Source organism: Electrophorus electricus, chromosome 12, assembly GCF_041902795.1.
Source record: "Electrophorus electricus isolate QZ-2024a chromosome 12, ASM4190279v1, whole genome shotgun sequence".
Classification (NCBI taxonomy): domain Eukaryota; kingdom Metazoa; phylum Chordata; class Actinopteri; order Gymnotiformes; family Gymnotidae; genus Electrophorus; species Electrophorus electricus.
In genome coordinates, this window is record NC_137508.1 from 21,069,390 (window position 1) to 21,082,521 (window position 13,132).

Below are 13,132 nucleotides of genomic sequence, written 5' to 3' on the forward strand. Positions count from 1 at the left end.
CAGTTTCTTCTTATTGTATTAGTTATTGTATTACTCCATATTTTGTGTAAGTAATTGAATAAACTGCGAGACGTCTTTAGTGCTCACTTTATAATTCCTCTACAATCAATAATACATTCCCAATTGAGTCCTTGGGGAACCCTACCATGCATTTATTCTGTTATGAAATAGTTAGTTGGTGCTCTATAGTGGTGATGGCACAGATGTGTGTGTAGGTGGAACAACAACAACGTGAACTGGTTGAGTGGAACTGGATTGGGAATCTGGTGTAAACATATTAGTCTATATGGTGCCACTCACTGTTGAGATGCCTGATTCATTTCTGAATGTTTAATTTTCTAGAGAATGGAAGAATTTTCAAGAGCTCTGGTGCAGGAATTGTGGGATTTTATATTTTTATTGGAGCTCTGCTCATTGAGGTGACTTTAGCAGCAGTCTTCATTGTTTGATGATGGAAACGAAACAGTTCCCGGTTATGACCCGAAGATTCTGCTGGGTCATCAGTTGCTGTCAGACTGTCAGGAAATGCCTAGTAAAAAGATCATACCAGAAAAAATTTGGAATCCTACAAAACATCTGATTACCCCTGCATAGCTCACCAGTAGTAACATGAGAAGTCCACCACCGAGTCTCAGAATGGCCACTCAGCATTCAGTGGATAAATGGTTAAAATAATAGCAGTCCAACATCACTAACCAGATCAATCACTTTTTGTAGAAATTATATTTCTACATGGCAAAGAAATTACTAGTAGGTGTAGTACAGTGATAAAAAAACCAACAGACTCAACAGTCATGACATACATGCTGCTGATTCTGCTTAATTGAATAATTAACTAAAAGGGGTGTGTTCAAAACAGCAGTGTGAAGTTCAATTATTGAGGTTATTCATTCTGTGAAAAGACAGGTGACCCAAGGATGAAAGCAGCAAATATTATGCATTATAGTAAGAGTAAAATGGGTTGTTCCAGACATTGTTCAAAAGAGAAGCATATTTTGATTAAAAAGTTGATTGGAGAGGGGAAAACATATAAAGAAGTGCAGAAAATGATAGGCTGCTCAGCTAAAATGATCTCACATGCTTTAAAATGTCAACCAAAACCAGAAAGATGTAGTAGAAAACAGAAAACTACCATTCGAATGGATCAAAGAATAGCCAAAATGGCAAAGACTCAGCCAGTGGTCAGCTCTGGGGAGATCAAAGATGGTCTAAAGTTACCTGTGAATACTGTAACAATTAGAAGACGCCTATGCAAAGCCAAGCTGTCAGCAAGAAGCCCCCGCAGAGTCCCACTGTCAGATGCCAGAAGTTCACTGACTCCATGCAACACAAATGTGAAGCAGTTCTCAAAAACAGTGGTTATACAACTAAAAGTTAGTTTAGTAAAGCTAAATATTCAAGAATGGCTCTGTTTATACAGTAAATGTTTGGGTTTGTACAGAAAAATGCAGACACTGCCATTTTTGAATAGCCTAATATTCCCTGTTCTTCACTTTCTGTAAAGTAATAACAAATTTGCTTCATTTTAATCCATGTTTTGATTTTGGAATAGAATGTGGTGTAAAGAGCACAGAATTGCACCTATAAAGGATACAATGCCCAGGGCTCAATTTGGGAGAGTATGCACAATAAAGAGACAAAAACATCCTCCTTGTAAAACTATCACCTTTGATCAATTTGATCACGATATCAATTAACAATTCTATATAAACAAGTTCTTCAAGCCAAACCACAACCAAGACACAATCAAAATGATAACCACTGTTTTGAATTAAGAGTGAGGGCTAAACTGAACACTTTCCTCTACATGCTACAAAAACACTTTAAAATATTTAAATATTTTTAAAAATTCAGAATTTTGTGAGATGACACGTTGGAGTTTATTTTTGCAAATTGAACCATTTGCTGAATGTTTCTCAGTTGTCCAGAAGGTGGCGCTAATGACACTACTGAACTGCCACTGCACATCTGGAAACGAACCATGATGGAGTTACCTACTAGAACCACAAGGGAAACTCTGCTCTGAGGAAAACCAGAAACTTCAAGCCATAGTTGGGCAAAAGTCACTTGTGTGATAAGAATGGTAGCACAAAAATAGGAGAAAAAAAAAAAAAAGGGGGAGGTAAAGGCCGAGAAGCACAAGAGATAAACATGGAAACATGGAAGAAAAAGAGTGTTTGATGTTTTGAGGTTAAACTGATACTGAACAAGTGCATGTGACGTATGAGTAGAGGTCGTACATATACCCCAAAGCATCACACTACAGGGTTTAATAGTTTTCTGTTTTAGCTGGTTTTAATTCATTTCGCGTCATTCTGGTGGCTGACGTCCCGTTTAGTCACATGCGATGATCTCATTGCCATTTCTAGGAGGTCATCCCATGTTGCAAAACATATAATCGGTTTCGTCTGACTATGCATAATAATTTTGGATATCTACAAATAGGTTTTGACTAGAAAGATTTCGAATTTGACTAGTCAAAATGACGACAGTTAAGGACATCTGCATCTTGCGAGTAATAACGGCAATTTAAGATGTCTACAATTACAGTTTGACAGTTAATATCTTAAAATATCTTCAGTTACATCAGAAATTAAATTGTAGATGTTTTGAAGGTAAACTATGACTAGCCAAAACTGAATTACAAATCCGTTTGATTTAGGATTAGTCTAGTCCTTTTAACATAGCGCCAAGGAAATTATGGATAACTTGAACGCGTTAAGTAGACAGCTCTTGTATTTCAGATATCTCGAATGATCAGTCTGAATAGTCATAATGTGCTTGTAGATAACTGGAACGATTATTCTGACTAGTCAGGTGTACGTACCAGATTTATGTAGCCCATTTGAGCACCAAAATCCGCCCCTGTGGTGCAAGAAATAATACAACGCGAACCTCCACAAACACGGCAATGCCCGGCGCCCACCCAGTACCAGGCGGCCCAGGTCCTGCCAGCAAGGGAGACCTCGCGGCGAGAGGGAGAAAGGCAGCCTCCCTGCCGCTCAGGGTAGTCTGGTACGCTTCCAACGACACACAAACAAGGTACTGTGACGTGCCGCCCACCATCCCCGCATTCCCCGCATTCCCCGCATTCTCACCCCAGGCTTTGGGTTTCTTTGCAATAGGAGGGGGAACTTTAACAGTTTTGATCGGTGAGGCGGCAGGCTTGTTTGGCTGGGAGAAAGTAGCCAACTCGGACACCAGAGTTTTCATAAGGCCTGTATGGGCACCTGGGGGAGGAAATTGCCTTCACCTGTCCTTGGCCTCAACGGACACGCGGGGGGCGTGACGTCAGCACGTTCCAGACGTGGAATTTGGGTTTCATCTGACTGAGTAATATTTTAACTTCTTGGCATAGGTTATTTGCGCACATGACTCATGTGTGGTGACTATGGCAGTTTAAGTAACTTGTTGGATAATTTGTTGTTTAACTTTCTAACGAGTAGCTTATACTGTTTGATTGTCTGACCACTTATAATTGCATTGCAAGTATTTCAGAAGCGTTTGCTAGACTTTTGTATTGAGCAATGCAAAATATTTGAGATGCATGAATTAAAGACCCAGCCTAAGTTTACAAATACAGAATGGGTTTCAGATTTAACTGATTGTGTTTCCTCTTAAATTGATAGAATCAAAGCTCAGAATTGCACCTATAAAAGATACAATGCCCAGGGCTCAATTTGGGAGATTATGAAGGAGAGTCCCACCCCCCACAATAAAGAGACAAAAACATCCCCCTTGTAAAACTCTATCGCCTTTGATCAATTTGATCACGATATCAATTACCAATTCTATATAAACAAGTTCTTCAAGCCAAACCACAACCAAGGCACAATCAAAATGATGATAACCACTGTTCTGAATTAAGAGTGAGGGCTGAACTGAACACTTTCCTCCCATGGTATAGTGGGGTATTTGGCTCAGCACGTGCAGCCACTGTAGTTCCAATTCACCACGTATTTAATCACACCCCCGCTTCCTTGTTGAGTTTAGAATTTGTTTACTTTTACTATTATTTTTAATTAAATAAATCTGTCACCATGCGTGTTTAGCTAGAAATATATGTAGTAACTGTCATTGGATAGAAATATTTCTTGAAATACTAGTGTTAACGCTATCGTTAACTGTAAGCTTGTCTTGTGTTTAGTGTTGTCACCGATAGCCTTTTTTTTTATCAAGTATGTGGGCTACTTATGCTTTACAAATTAATATTACACTAAAATGTCACACTAAATGTGAAGTTTAATTTTATATATAATAAAATTAAACACTTCACGCATAAAAATATTTCAGGCATAGCATTCGCTATGGACATTTTGAAGCATTCCGGAGTTCCGGCAGATTAAACAAACATTTTGACATTTTTAATACACAAGGGAAAAAAACAATCAGCCTGTAAAGGTAGCCCACACAACGCATTTCCCAATGCTTTAGTAAACGCATATTACCAAGTTTAATTTAATTCTCTGGGAACTCTATGTACTTCACTACAATTCTGAATATCTCTACATCTATTACCCAGTTAATTTATATTTAAACATTAGCCTACATCTGCACTTCCTTTATCTTCTGCCTCCCCATGCTTTGGGAGTATAGTGCGAAAATTACCCTGCAGAGATCAATAAGGATTACAGTGGCTTTCTTCTGAATAATTACTATCCAATATTGATATCGAAACCATTGGCCCTGCAGTACCTGTTTATTTCTGCTGTGAAATTTGGCCTCCGGGTCTGGCTGCAACACGCATTTCATTAGTGTAGGTAGGACGCGCCATATTAGTGACGTAGCTACATCATTCCTTTTCAAGCGTGCGATTTAGTCTCGGACTTTGCGTTGTGTAATCAGCGGTCTGGCTCAGATCAAATTCGGCGATCTGTTTCTGCCGTAGTCTAGATTGCGAGTCGTGCTATTGATGATGGAAAACATACAATTTCGAACATCGAATTCATTTCTGCTGCTTTTTGTTTGTGGGGTATCCTGTTACAGTAAGTCCAGTAAGTTTCTTATCGTTTACAAATGGGTATCTTTTTTCTCAGATTTTTCTGTCGTGAAATGCCTAACCCTAGCTATCGTAAATTAGGTTAAAAAAAATAAAATTATATATATATATATATATATATATATATATATATATATATATATATATATATATATATATATATATATATATAAAACTTTGTAAGCATTAGTAATTTCACAATAAAGTGTTTCCAAGTAAAAGATACAAATGTTTTAAAATAACTTGGTTATTCACATCGCAGCTATTGAGGTTCGGGTGCTATAGATTTTCCAGCCTCCCTTTACATGAGTCAGGTGTGATGAGTGATTTACTAGTTATAACTGACTGAGAGATTACAAAAGCCAAGACTGGACATTGAATTTGAGGTCCAAAATTGAACACATAGTCTAGAGAACATGACCTCTTCCATGGAGACAGCAAAGCACCGTTCAGTTTCTCTAGACAAAGGAGTCTGCTAAATGTTGTAAATGTAAGCTTGTGTTGCGTGACATGCTAAATCACCTAGAAGAAACTCACTGTGTCCTGCCCCTCCTTCATTCATGTTGACATGTAATAAAGTTGACTAACTGAATGCCTCTTATTATAATCATAGACAGACTGATACTATAGCTGTACTACATTTACAGCACTTAGCTGATGCTTTTATCCAAAGCAACTTACAATTAAGACTGAGTACAACTTGAGCAATTGAGGGTTAAGGGCCTTGCTCAGGGGCCCAACCGTGGCAATTTGAACCCATAACCTTCTGATTAAAAGGCACGTACCTTAACCACTGAGCTACTGCCGCCCATGTGAGCAATTGTGAACACCAGTTATATGATGTACTAACAGTCCACTCTGTGTGTTTTGTAGCCAAGTTTGACATCTCCGTGCCCCCAAGTCCTCAGGTGCGTGTGTATGGGCAGGCCATGGTGCTGCCCTGCACTTTTCCTGTGGGGAACTCCTGGGATCCAAGCAGCAGTGTAATCACTTGGCAGCGCGGTTCTGAGGTCGTCCACAGCTTCTACCACGGCCGAGACCAGCTGGCCCGCCAGGGCCTTCACTATGCCAACCGCACTAGATTGTACCATGATGAAATGGAGAGGGGCAATGCATCACTCAGGCTAGAACGTACCACCCTAGGGGACGCGGGGTACTACACCTGTTCTGTCACCACTCAGATAGGCAGCCAGAAGAAGAGTTTCAGTGTGAAAATAGGAGGTAATGATGCCTTATAACTTGTATCAGAGTTTGGAGTCTGACACACAGAACAGTGTCAGTGTGTGTGTGTGTGTATGGGAGAGAAAGGGAAATCATGAGGGTTTTGTTTTTTTTGTTTTTTTTTGCTGAAACATGATTTACAAGTTGTCTGTGGTTTGTGTATTATCTCTGGCTTAATCGTTAATTGTTGATTCACAAGGCTTATCTGCTGTATTAACCTACATAAATGCTATGTTCTTTCTATTTAGCCTTCTACCTGGAGCCCTTCATCCATGTGTCCCTGCTCAGTAATGGAAGAATAGACCTGCTGATCAGCTCACAGGGAGGATATCCTTCCCCTTCAGTGCAGTGGCTGATGGGAGACAAGGAAGACCTCACCAATGTCACATTCACACAGCTCGAGCAAGACAAAGACACTAAACTCTATAACATGAACAGCAAGCTAAACCTTACTAGTGTTATCAACACTTCCATCACTTTCATTCTGAAGAATGAAGAACTAGGGCAGGAGATCAGGAGGAACATCAATCTGTTCTCAGGTGAGTTCAGCTCCTTACTAGTATTATCACTCACTTGTCATTATTTGGGTGACAATTTGAAGCATTTATCCTTAAGGTTCCCAATCCAATCCTTGCAGAACCCCAGCCTGTGCACTTGTTTATTCTGTTATGGGTAACTAGTGTTCTAGAGTGGTACCTCTAGTTGTGTGGAGGTGGAACAGAACAATAATGGGAACTGGCTGGGGAAACTGGTTTAAAAGCCATGGTAGTCTTTATATGGTGCCACTCATTAAGATGCCTGATTCAACATCTGAATGTTTGATCTTCTAGATGGAAGAAATTTCAAGAGGTCTGACACAAGAATTGTGGGATTTTATGTTTTGATTGGAGTTCTGCTCATTGGGGTGACTTTAGCAGCAGTCTTCATTCTTCGACAAAGGAAACAAAACAGCTTCCCAAGTTACAACTCTAAAGGGACTGCTGGGTCACCAGACTGTCAGGGAACGCCGAGTAAAGAAACCACACCAGACAAAACTTGGAATCCTACAGAATTAGCCCTGTATAGATCGGCAGTAGTAACAAGTCCATCCATCGAGTCTCAAAATGGCCATGGAGACTGCAATGGATAAATGGCACAAAGGTCTAGAGGCACTGTGGGTTGTTAGACCAGATATAAGGTGTGCATGTACACTGGGTGTACTTTCATAAACAGTCCATAGAGTATAGTATGTACAGGCTTTGCACTGTTAAAAGATTTTGTCCAGTCTGATTTTCAAAGAGTGATTTTGCCTTGTTGCAAAATGCCTCCTAAAAACCTTTTAGATGTTTTTTTTTTTTTTATTTTAGACGGTTATATACTGAGTAAGTGCAAAAATGGATCACTTTTTAATATGGTATTGCAATAGATTTGGTCATATCTCCCTTTGTATGGTGTAGTGATGAATGACTGACTGAGCTCGTAGTCCTTGGGAAAATTCACATTTAATATTGTATTTAATGATGCATTTTAGAGTACTCATTTGCAATATGTTATTTACTTGTTCTGTTTCCACTACCAAACCAGGCATTTTGTTATGATATTGCATTAATTTAACCTCCTTTTAGTAAAATAACAGTATCCTTTTATACTAACCCTGTTAAAGCATCACAGGCCACACCTCCCTGGTAACATATATAACATGGTAACATTGTTCTTTTATAACCAAGTAGTGTGGTATTCATAATATGTTTGCTTCATAATAAATCAAATAAGCTATCAAAAATGTCTTCATTGTTGCACTTTTTTTTCTCCTTTTTTTTCTTAAAATTAGACTAATTTTCTTCCAGCATTAGAATTCTAAAAATAAAAACTTGTCATTGGGAGAGGAAAAACCTGAGTCATTATCCTCACGCTTGATACTATGACCTAGCATTGTTGCATTTTACTTGTATGGGGTAGTGTTACTCAACCAGTTGAATGGAAAGTATAAAAAAGGTCAAAACCATAAAAATATATGCCCTCCCATCATCAGATACACAGCACGCACCATAAACTGGCAGTTCCCAACATCAAGTCCAGAAAATGCCTCACAAATGAATCCAAAGGCTGTACATCAGTGATGAGGACTGATGGAGGCCTACAACCAGTAGAGAGAAGCTTGCTCAGATGCATCCTGCTGGATGTTAGTCAAAAGTAAGGTGTTCCATGAATCAGATGCTCTGGGAGCGCTGGACCAGCCAACGCTCAGGTGCAACAACATCCATCTGTAACAAAAAGCAGCACCGCCTATTAGTGCTCAGCCTGTGTAGTCAGTGTCTGCCGCTTCAACTCAAAGTCGAATACGGGTCTGGCTCAGGAGGCCGGGGCAGCCGAGGACTACGTCCCTGATGACACCAATCCCTCATGACTGCAGCCCACCTGTTCACCCCGACGCCGGCAATGGTCTGACCGGCCGGGTGAAGCCGACAAAGCACCTGACGCTGGGCCACTGAGCAGGACACAGACAGACAATCAGTCACACAGCTACAAGTCAAACTCAAAGAAACTTATTTGTTTATGGAGAGTGTGCTTACCACTTCAATCTCTGTTCCAGCTACAACAGAGGTCTTAGCGTGGCTCCTTTTAAACTCTCCAGTGGTTTGAGACTGTGCTCGGAGCATGTGGGGTCCGCAAACGCATTGAACCCCACGTCCACATCCTCGAGGCCCTTGTCCTCCAGCTCTGGCAGGTCCTCATTGCTAAGCCCATCTGGAGTGTCTGGATCCCTGCCGAGGTACTCATGCAGCACTACGCCAGTTTGAGAGTACAGATACTCCATCCAGATGAGTTCACGTATACAAGTGTTTAATACATCACAGAGGGGAAAAAAAAGGTTAAGTGGGCACACGTGTGGGTGTGTGTGAATATGAGAAAGAGGGAGGATATTACCTGTATACTCTCCAGGCCTAGTGTAGTCCTCAGCTAGCTGGCATAGTGCTGTTGCAGACCTGAGTAAGATTGCTTCCCTCCGCTGCTGCTGCCGCGTAGTCCTTTTTCCAGCTCACTAACCCTTCAAGCAGGTATGCCTGGAAGTGCAGGGCACTTGTACCTGCAGCAGGCTTTTAGTAAACAGTGCTGACATGCATACAGAAAGCGAGCGACAGTGCCGAAGCAGCTCTTTGGTGGTGGGTCTGCCGGAAGACCCGGCGTCAGTCAGGCGGCCTCTGGACCGCGGTGCCTCCCCGTGCGCCGACAGTTTGGCCTCCTGTAGATGGGCCACATCCTCCGTGTCCCCCTCGTAGACGCAGAAGAGGCGGCCTATGAAAAGGCTGTACAGCTGGAAAGCAAACACTAAATCTGTAGATTTAGATAGTAGATATAGGACACATATATACTCTGTTGCTTCACTACCTTGGTGCCAGTGTGTCTTGACTTTCCCGGATCTGGCTACAGAGGACAGAGGGGAACTTGTAAAAGATCGGGGGATGTGTCCCTCCCAATAAGTATTGTGGCTACAGCTACGGATAAATAAGGACATGCCTATCTAGTAGCTTTGATTAGACTGCTTGCCAAATAGGTAGAAACTTTGATCCATTAGCTTCTTTTAGCAACTGTAGAATAGTCCTACAATATGACCAATTTCTCGCCAAGTATTTCATATTTACGTCCCGTTTTCTTGCTTAAAGTTTATAAATGAGGCTCCAGCTAGCTACTTTAAAAAGACAGTAAGCTTTTCCCTGGTGCTTATACCTTGTTTAGTTCTTAACAATACTATTGTGCTGTTTGGACCCAGATTTAGTTTAATTTCTTGGTGACAATATAAGACTATATTTAAATATAACATTCACAGCAATAAACCCTTTAATATTTTCAGTTTCTAGGAGGAGAGCGCAGGAACCACCTTTTTGATAAATAAAAGGTTTTAGAAGTATTTGAGCAAGACTCGTCCTTTTTGTATACACACATCCTGCACGTCGCTACTGCAAGTGAACATGCGAATTTCGTTTTGATTACAGTTCTTAAGGAGAAGTAGAGCTTCTCGGAAAACATTTACAGTTCTATTTGTTTAGTGTAGGCTTTATGTAATTTTTGCAGCCTGCAGCCAAATATTAAAACCGCAAGCACCGCCCATTGGTAATATTAGGTTTGCAAAATTACAGTAAGTGTAATTAAATCAGAATTGAAGATACTTGTAATAAAATATGTTGCAGTGGCAATAATTAGGTGAAAGATTTTTTAATCAACCCACACGCAAACGTAGGAGACTACAAACATGCACTGCATAAATGTTAGGAGACAAATGAAAATCTGGGCAGCTGAAAGGGTCAAAAGAGAACAAAGCTAATTTGTTTCACTCTTGAGGTCTGTGCACTAAAGCAAATTCTTTTAAACCAGCCGCATGAAGTGCCACACGTCCAGTCCAGTTTTAGCCAGCAAACTGGAAAAGCACCGCTTAACATGCCGTGATTTAATGATTAAGTGAAAAATGAATTATGACCATGCAGGGTGAAAGACCAACACCCATCGCACATCACCTACCTTATCGCTTCCAGGTCCTTCCCATTATAGCTGCATTGCAAAGCAAGTTACAGTCAGGACAAACAAGACAGACATTCAATTTTATGCTTGTGTAGTTCACTCAGAAGGACAACTCACCTTCAGTGTCCACTTCCATGGACACGGCCAGCAGCGCCGCGTCGGAAGGCTGCTGTGCCACGGCCAGCAGCCGAACACGGGACCCTTCCGGCGCGGAGCTGCTGGCCGTGCATGACCCCCGCACGGACCGAACTGGACCGTGCTCTCGCTCAGCACCAGCCGGGCATTCCCGGGGTCGTCCCTGCTCGGGCCTTGGCCTCCTCCCTCACCTTCTCGGCACGCCAAGCCCGAGACGGGGCCGGCCGCCGCTTGTAGGCGTCGGACAGCTCCACGGCCTCGGGCGAAGGCTGGAGGGTGAGCTCGCCGGTGATCTCTCACATGAATGAGGGTTAGTAAGCCATTCTGACTGTGTAAAAGAATTTGGAACAAGCCAATGAGAGGGCGTAGGCCTTTTAGAGCCGCTTGGAACAGTTTGGAACAACACTGGAACAGATCGTGCCGCCGGAGCACATCCAGATTCATAGTTGTTATGACGGTGCTGGGTTATTTTGCAAACAGAGTCTCCGAGCTAAAACAAATAAACACAAAAGGCACGGAGTACAAAATTACAGGTATGTGATTCCACCCCCCCCCAAAAAAAACATCCAGGTTTATATCCAAACATACAACACAGTCCACGACAGGGATTAAATACATGGAAAGCAAACACGAGGTGGAACCAAAACAAAAAAGACAGGAAAACCATGGAACATGGAAGCTAGGAGGGGCCAGCCGTGACATCTGAAGATAACTGTAGCAGACTGTATAATTGCATTTGTGGAAACACTGGACAGTATTGTGTAATAAAAAATGGTTATGTAACTGTCCTTGAAGAAAATGTATAAAGACTGAGACTGTCATATTCCATACTATGCCTCGTTTGTGTTATATTTAGCTGCAAATAAACACAGGAGCTGCTGTTCTCTTCAATTAATAGATCATCACATTGAAGTCAAGTCCCGACAGTTTTAAGAGATTATCTATGGGAGGGTCCTCATGGAATATAAACTGTTCTGCCTTTGCCATCACTTGAACGATATCGTTGCACTGGTTGTGTGTAGTCTGTTTTTAAATAATGCTTTTTTCTGGAGCCTTTTAAAATGCCTTATGGTACAGAATCTTATCTGTGCTCCATGGCTCCCAGTCCACTTCTGTTAATCCCAAAGTGCTGGTTCTGACCCTTACCTTTTTTTTTTTTTGACTACCTTGCTGGATTGTCTTCTGAATAAAACCACAGCTTTTTATCTGCAAGCCAAACATGAACAGATCAGACATGACTTTCCAGCCCGAACCCATCTCCACAAGCAGCAAATATTAAATATTTGGGCAGATAAATCTCGTTAGATACTGGAGCCTTTCTGTCTTCAGGCACCCAATGCAAGGTCTCTGCCTATCAGCCATAACATGGCGGCTTGACAGCGAGCTGGTCGCCCGAGGTCGTCCACTCCTTGTCTCCTTTACCCCTCCCTTTCTCTTTCTCCGTCTCTCTTTAAGCACAGGAGTGGCTCATGGCAGGCACGGGAACAGGTCGTGGCTCGTTCATGCAGAGAACATCTAATCTTTACTAACATGCCTCACTCCCCCCCCAATCATCCTGTAGATTTAGATAGTAGATATAGGACACACATATACTCTGTTGCTTCACTACCTTGGTGCCAGTGTGTCTTGACTTCCCCGGATCCGGCTACAGAGGGGAACTTGTAAAAGACCGAACCTGAAGGACTGGTCACTTTGAACCAGTTTCTAACATCTCCACCCAGCTGTTAGTAGATATCTTAAATTAACAATTTATTCTGAGGACAACTGACATTATCTAATGACATCACTTTAGCAATATTTATTCAGCAAAAACTCAAGCCATTTACAAATCTCTGCACATCAATTTCACACCATTTACAACATGCACACAATTGACAGTTTTTACTGCATCACAAGGCCCTTAAAGAACCACAGAATGGTGCTCTTTACAGGGATTGTGCTTTTTAAAATGGCCTCCATTGTGTATTACAGTCCAAACAGCCCCTACCCTCCAAACGCCCTTTGATTTATTGGCCCAATACAGAATCTCTTTAAAAGGTTTTAAACACAAAGCAAAGCTATTGAACCAGGGTTACAAAAGAGTGCTTTCACATTCAGAGGACACCGTCACTCAGCAGTAAAAAAAAAATAAAATAAAAATTTGGGTTAGAATTTTATTTATTTTTTTTTTTTTTTTTTGTAGTCATTTCCAGCTTGGGAATGCTCTGAATCTATATACAAAATTCCCACTCCAAGTGAGACAGGGCCTTAAAGCTCAGAACTAACCAAGCTGGGCATTCT

General features: G+C 41.4%; 1 protein-coding gene and 2 long non-coding RNA genes across 7 annotated transcripts; 1 reads left to right on the top strand and 2 right to left on the bottom strand.

Annotated features, from left to right (window-relative positions):
* Nucleotides 1–378: 378 nt before the first annotated feature.
* On the bottom strand, nucleotides 379–3,021 carry LOC113589920 (uncharacterized). Of its 2 annotated transcripts, XR_014126700.1 has the most exons (3): nucleotides 2,828–3,021; nucleotides 1,219–1,313; nucleotides 379–529 (listed from the first exon to the last, which is right to left on the bottom strand). It is a non-coding gene; the product is annotated as an uncharacterized LOC113589920 (long non-coding RNA). The 2 variants fall into 2 exon arrangements; XR_014126699.1 differs by lacking the exon at nucleotides 1,219–1,313.
* A 1,769-nt stretch (nucleotides 3,022–4,790) lies between these two features.
* On the top strand, nucleotides 4,791–7,769 carry zgc:153911 (CD276 antigen). 2 transcript variants are annotated; one of them, XM_035531239.2, is made up of 4 exons: nucleotides 4,791–4,985; nucleotides 5,873–6,220; nucleotides 6,469–6,759; nucleotides 7,051–7,769. In XM_035531239.2, exons 1-4 carry the CDS (start codon nucleotides 4,913–4,915, stop codon nucleotides 7,347–7,349), a joined length of 1,011 nt encoding a protein of 336 aa, XP_035387132.1. In that variant the 5' UTR covers nucleotides 4,791–4,912; the 3' UTR covers nucleotides 7,350–7,769. The 2 variants fall into 2 exon arrangements, with proteins under 2 accessions (XP_035387132.1, XP_026885580.2); XM_027029779.3 differs by having other exon boundaries at nucleotides 4,792–4,994.
* On the bottom strand, nucleotides 7,723–11,435 carry LOC113589914 (uncharacterized). Of its 3 annotated transcripts, XR_014126698.1 has the most exons (5): nucleotides 10,835–11,435; nucleotides 10,718–10,747; nucleotides 9,128–9,515; nucleotides 8,773–8,986; nucleotides 7,723–8,687 (listed from the first exon to the last, which is right to left on the bottom strand). It is a non-coding gene; the product is annotated as an uncharacterized LOC113589914 (long non-coding RNA). The 3 variants fall into 3 exon arrangements; XR_014126697.1 differs by having other exon boundaries at nucleotides 8,773–9,625; nucleotides 10,835–11,434; XR_003412047.3 differs by having other exon boundaries at nucleotides 8,773–9,515; nucleotides 10,835–11,429.
* Between the last annotated feature and the right edge of the window lie 1,697 nt (nucleotides 11,436–13,132).

Bases quoted from the DNA above. Each gene is read 5' to 3' on its own strand.
- zgc:153911 (XM_027029779.3), top strand. From the start codon at position 4,913: ATGATGGAAAACATACAATTTCGAACATCGAATTCATTTCTGCTGCTT. The intron at 4,995-5,872 runs GTAAGTTTCTTA...TGTGTTTTGTAG, and splicing joins ATCCTGTTACAGTAAGTCCA to CCAAGTTTGACATCTCCGTG. The intron at 6,760-7,050 runs GTGAGTTCAGCT...TTGATCTTCTAG, and splicing joins GAACATCAATCTGTTCTCAG to ATGGAAGAAATTTCAAGAGG.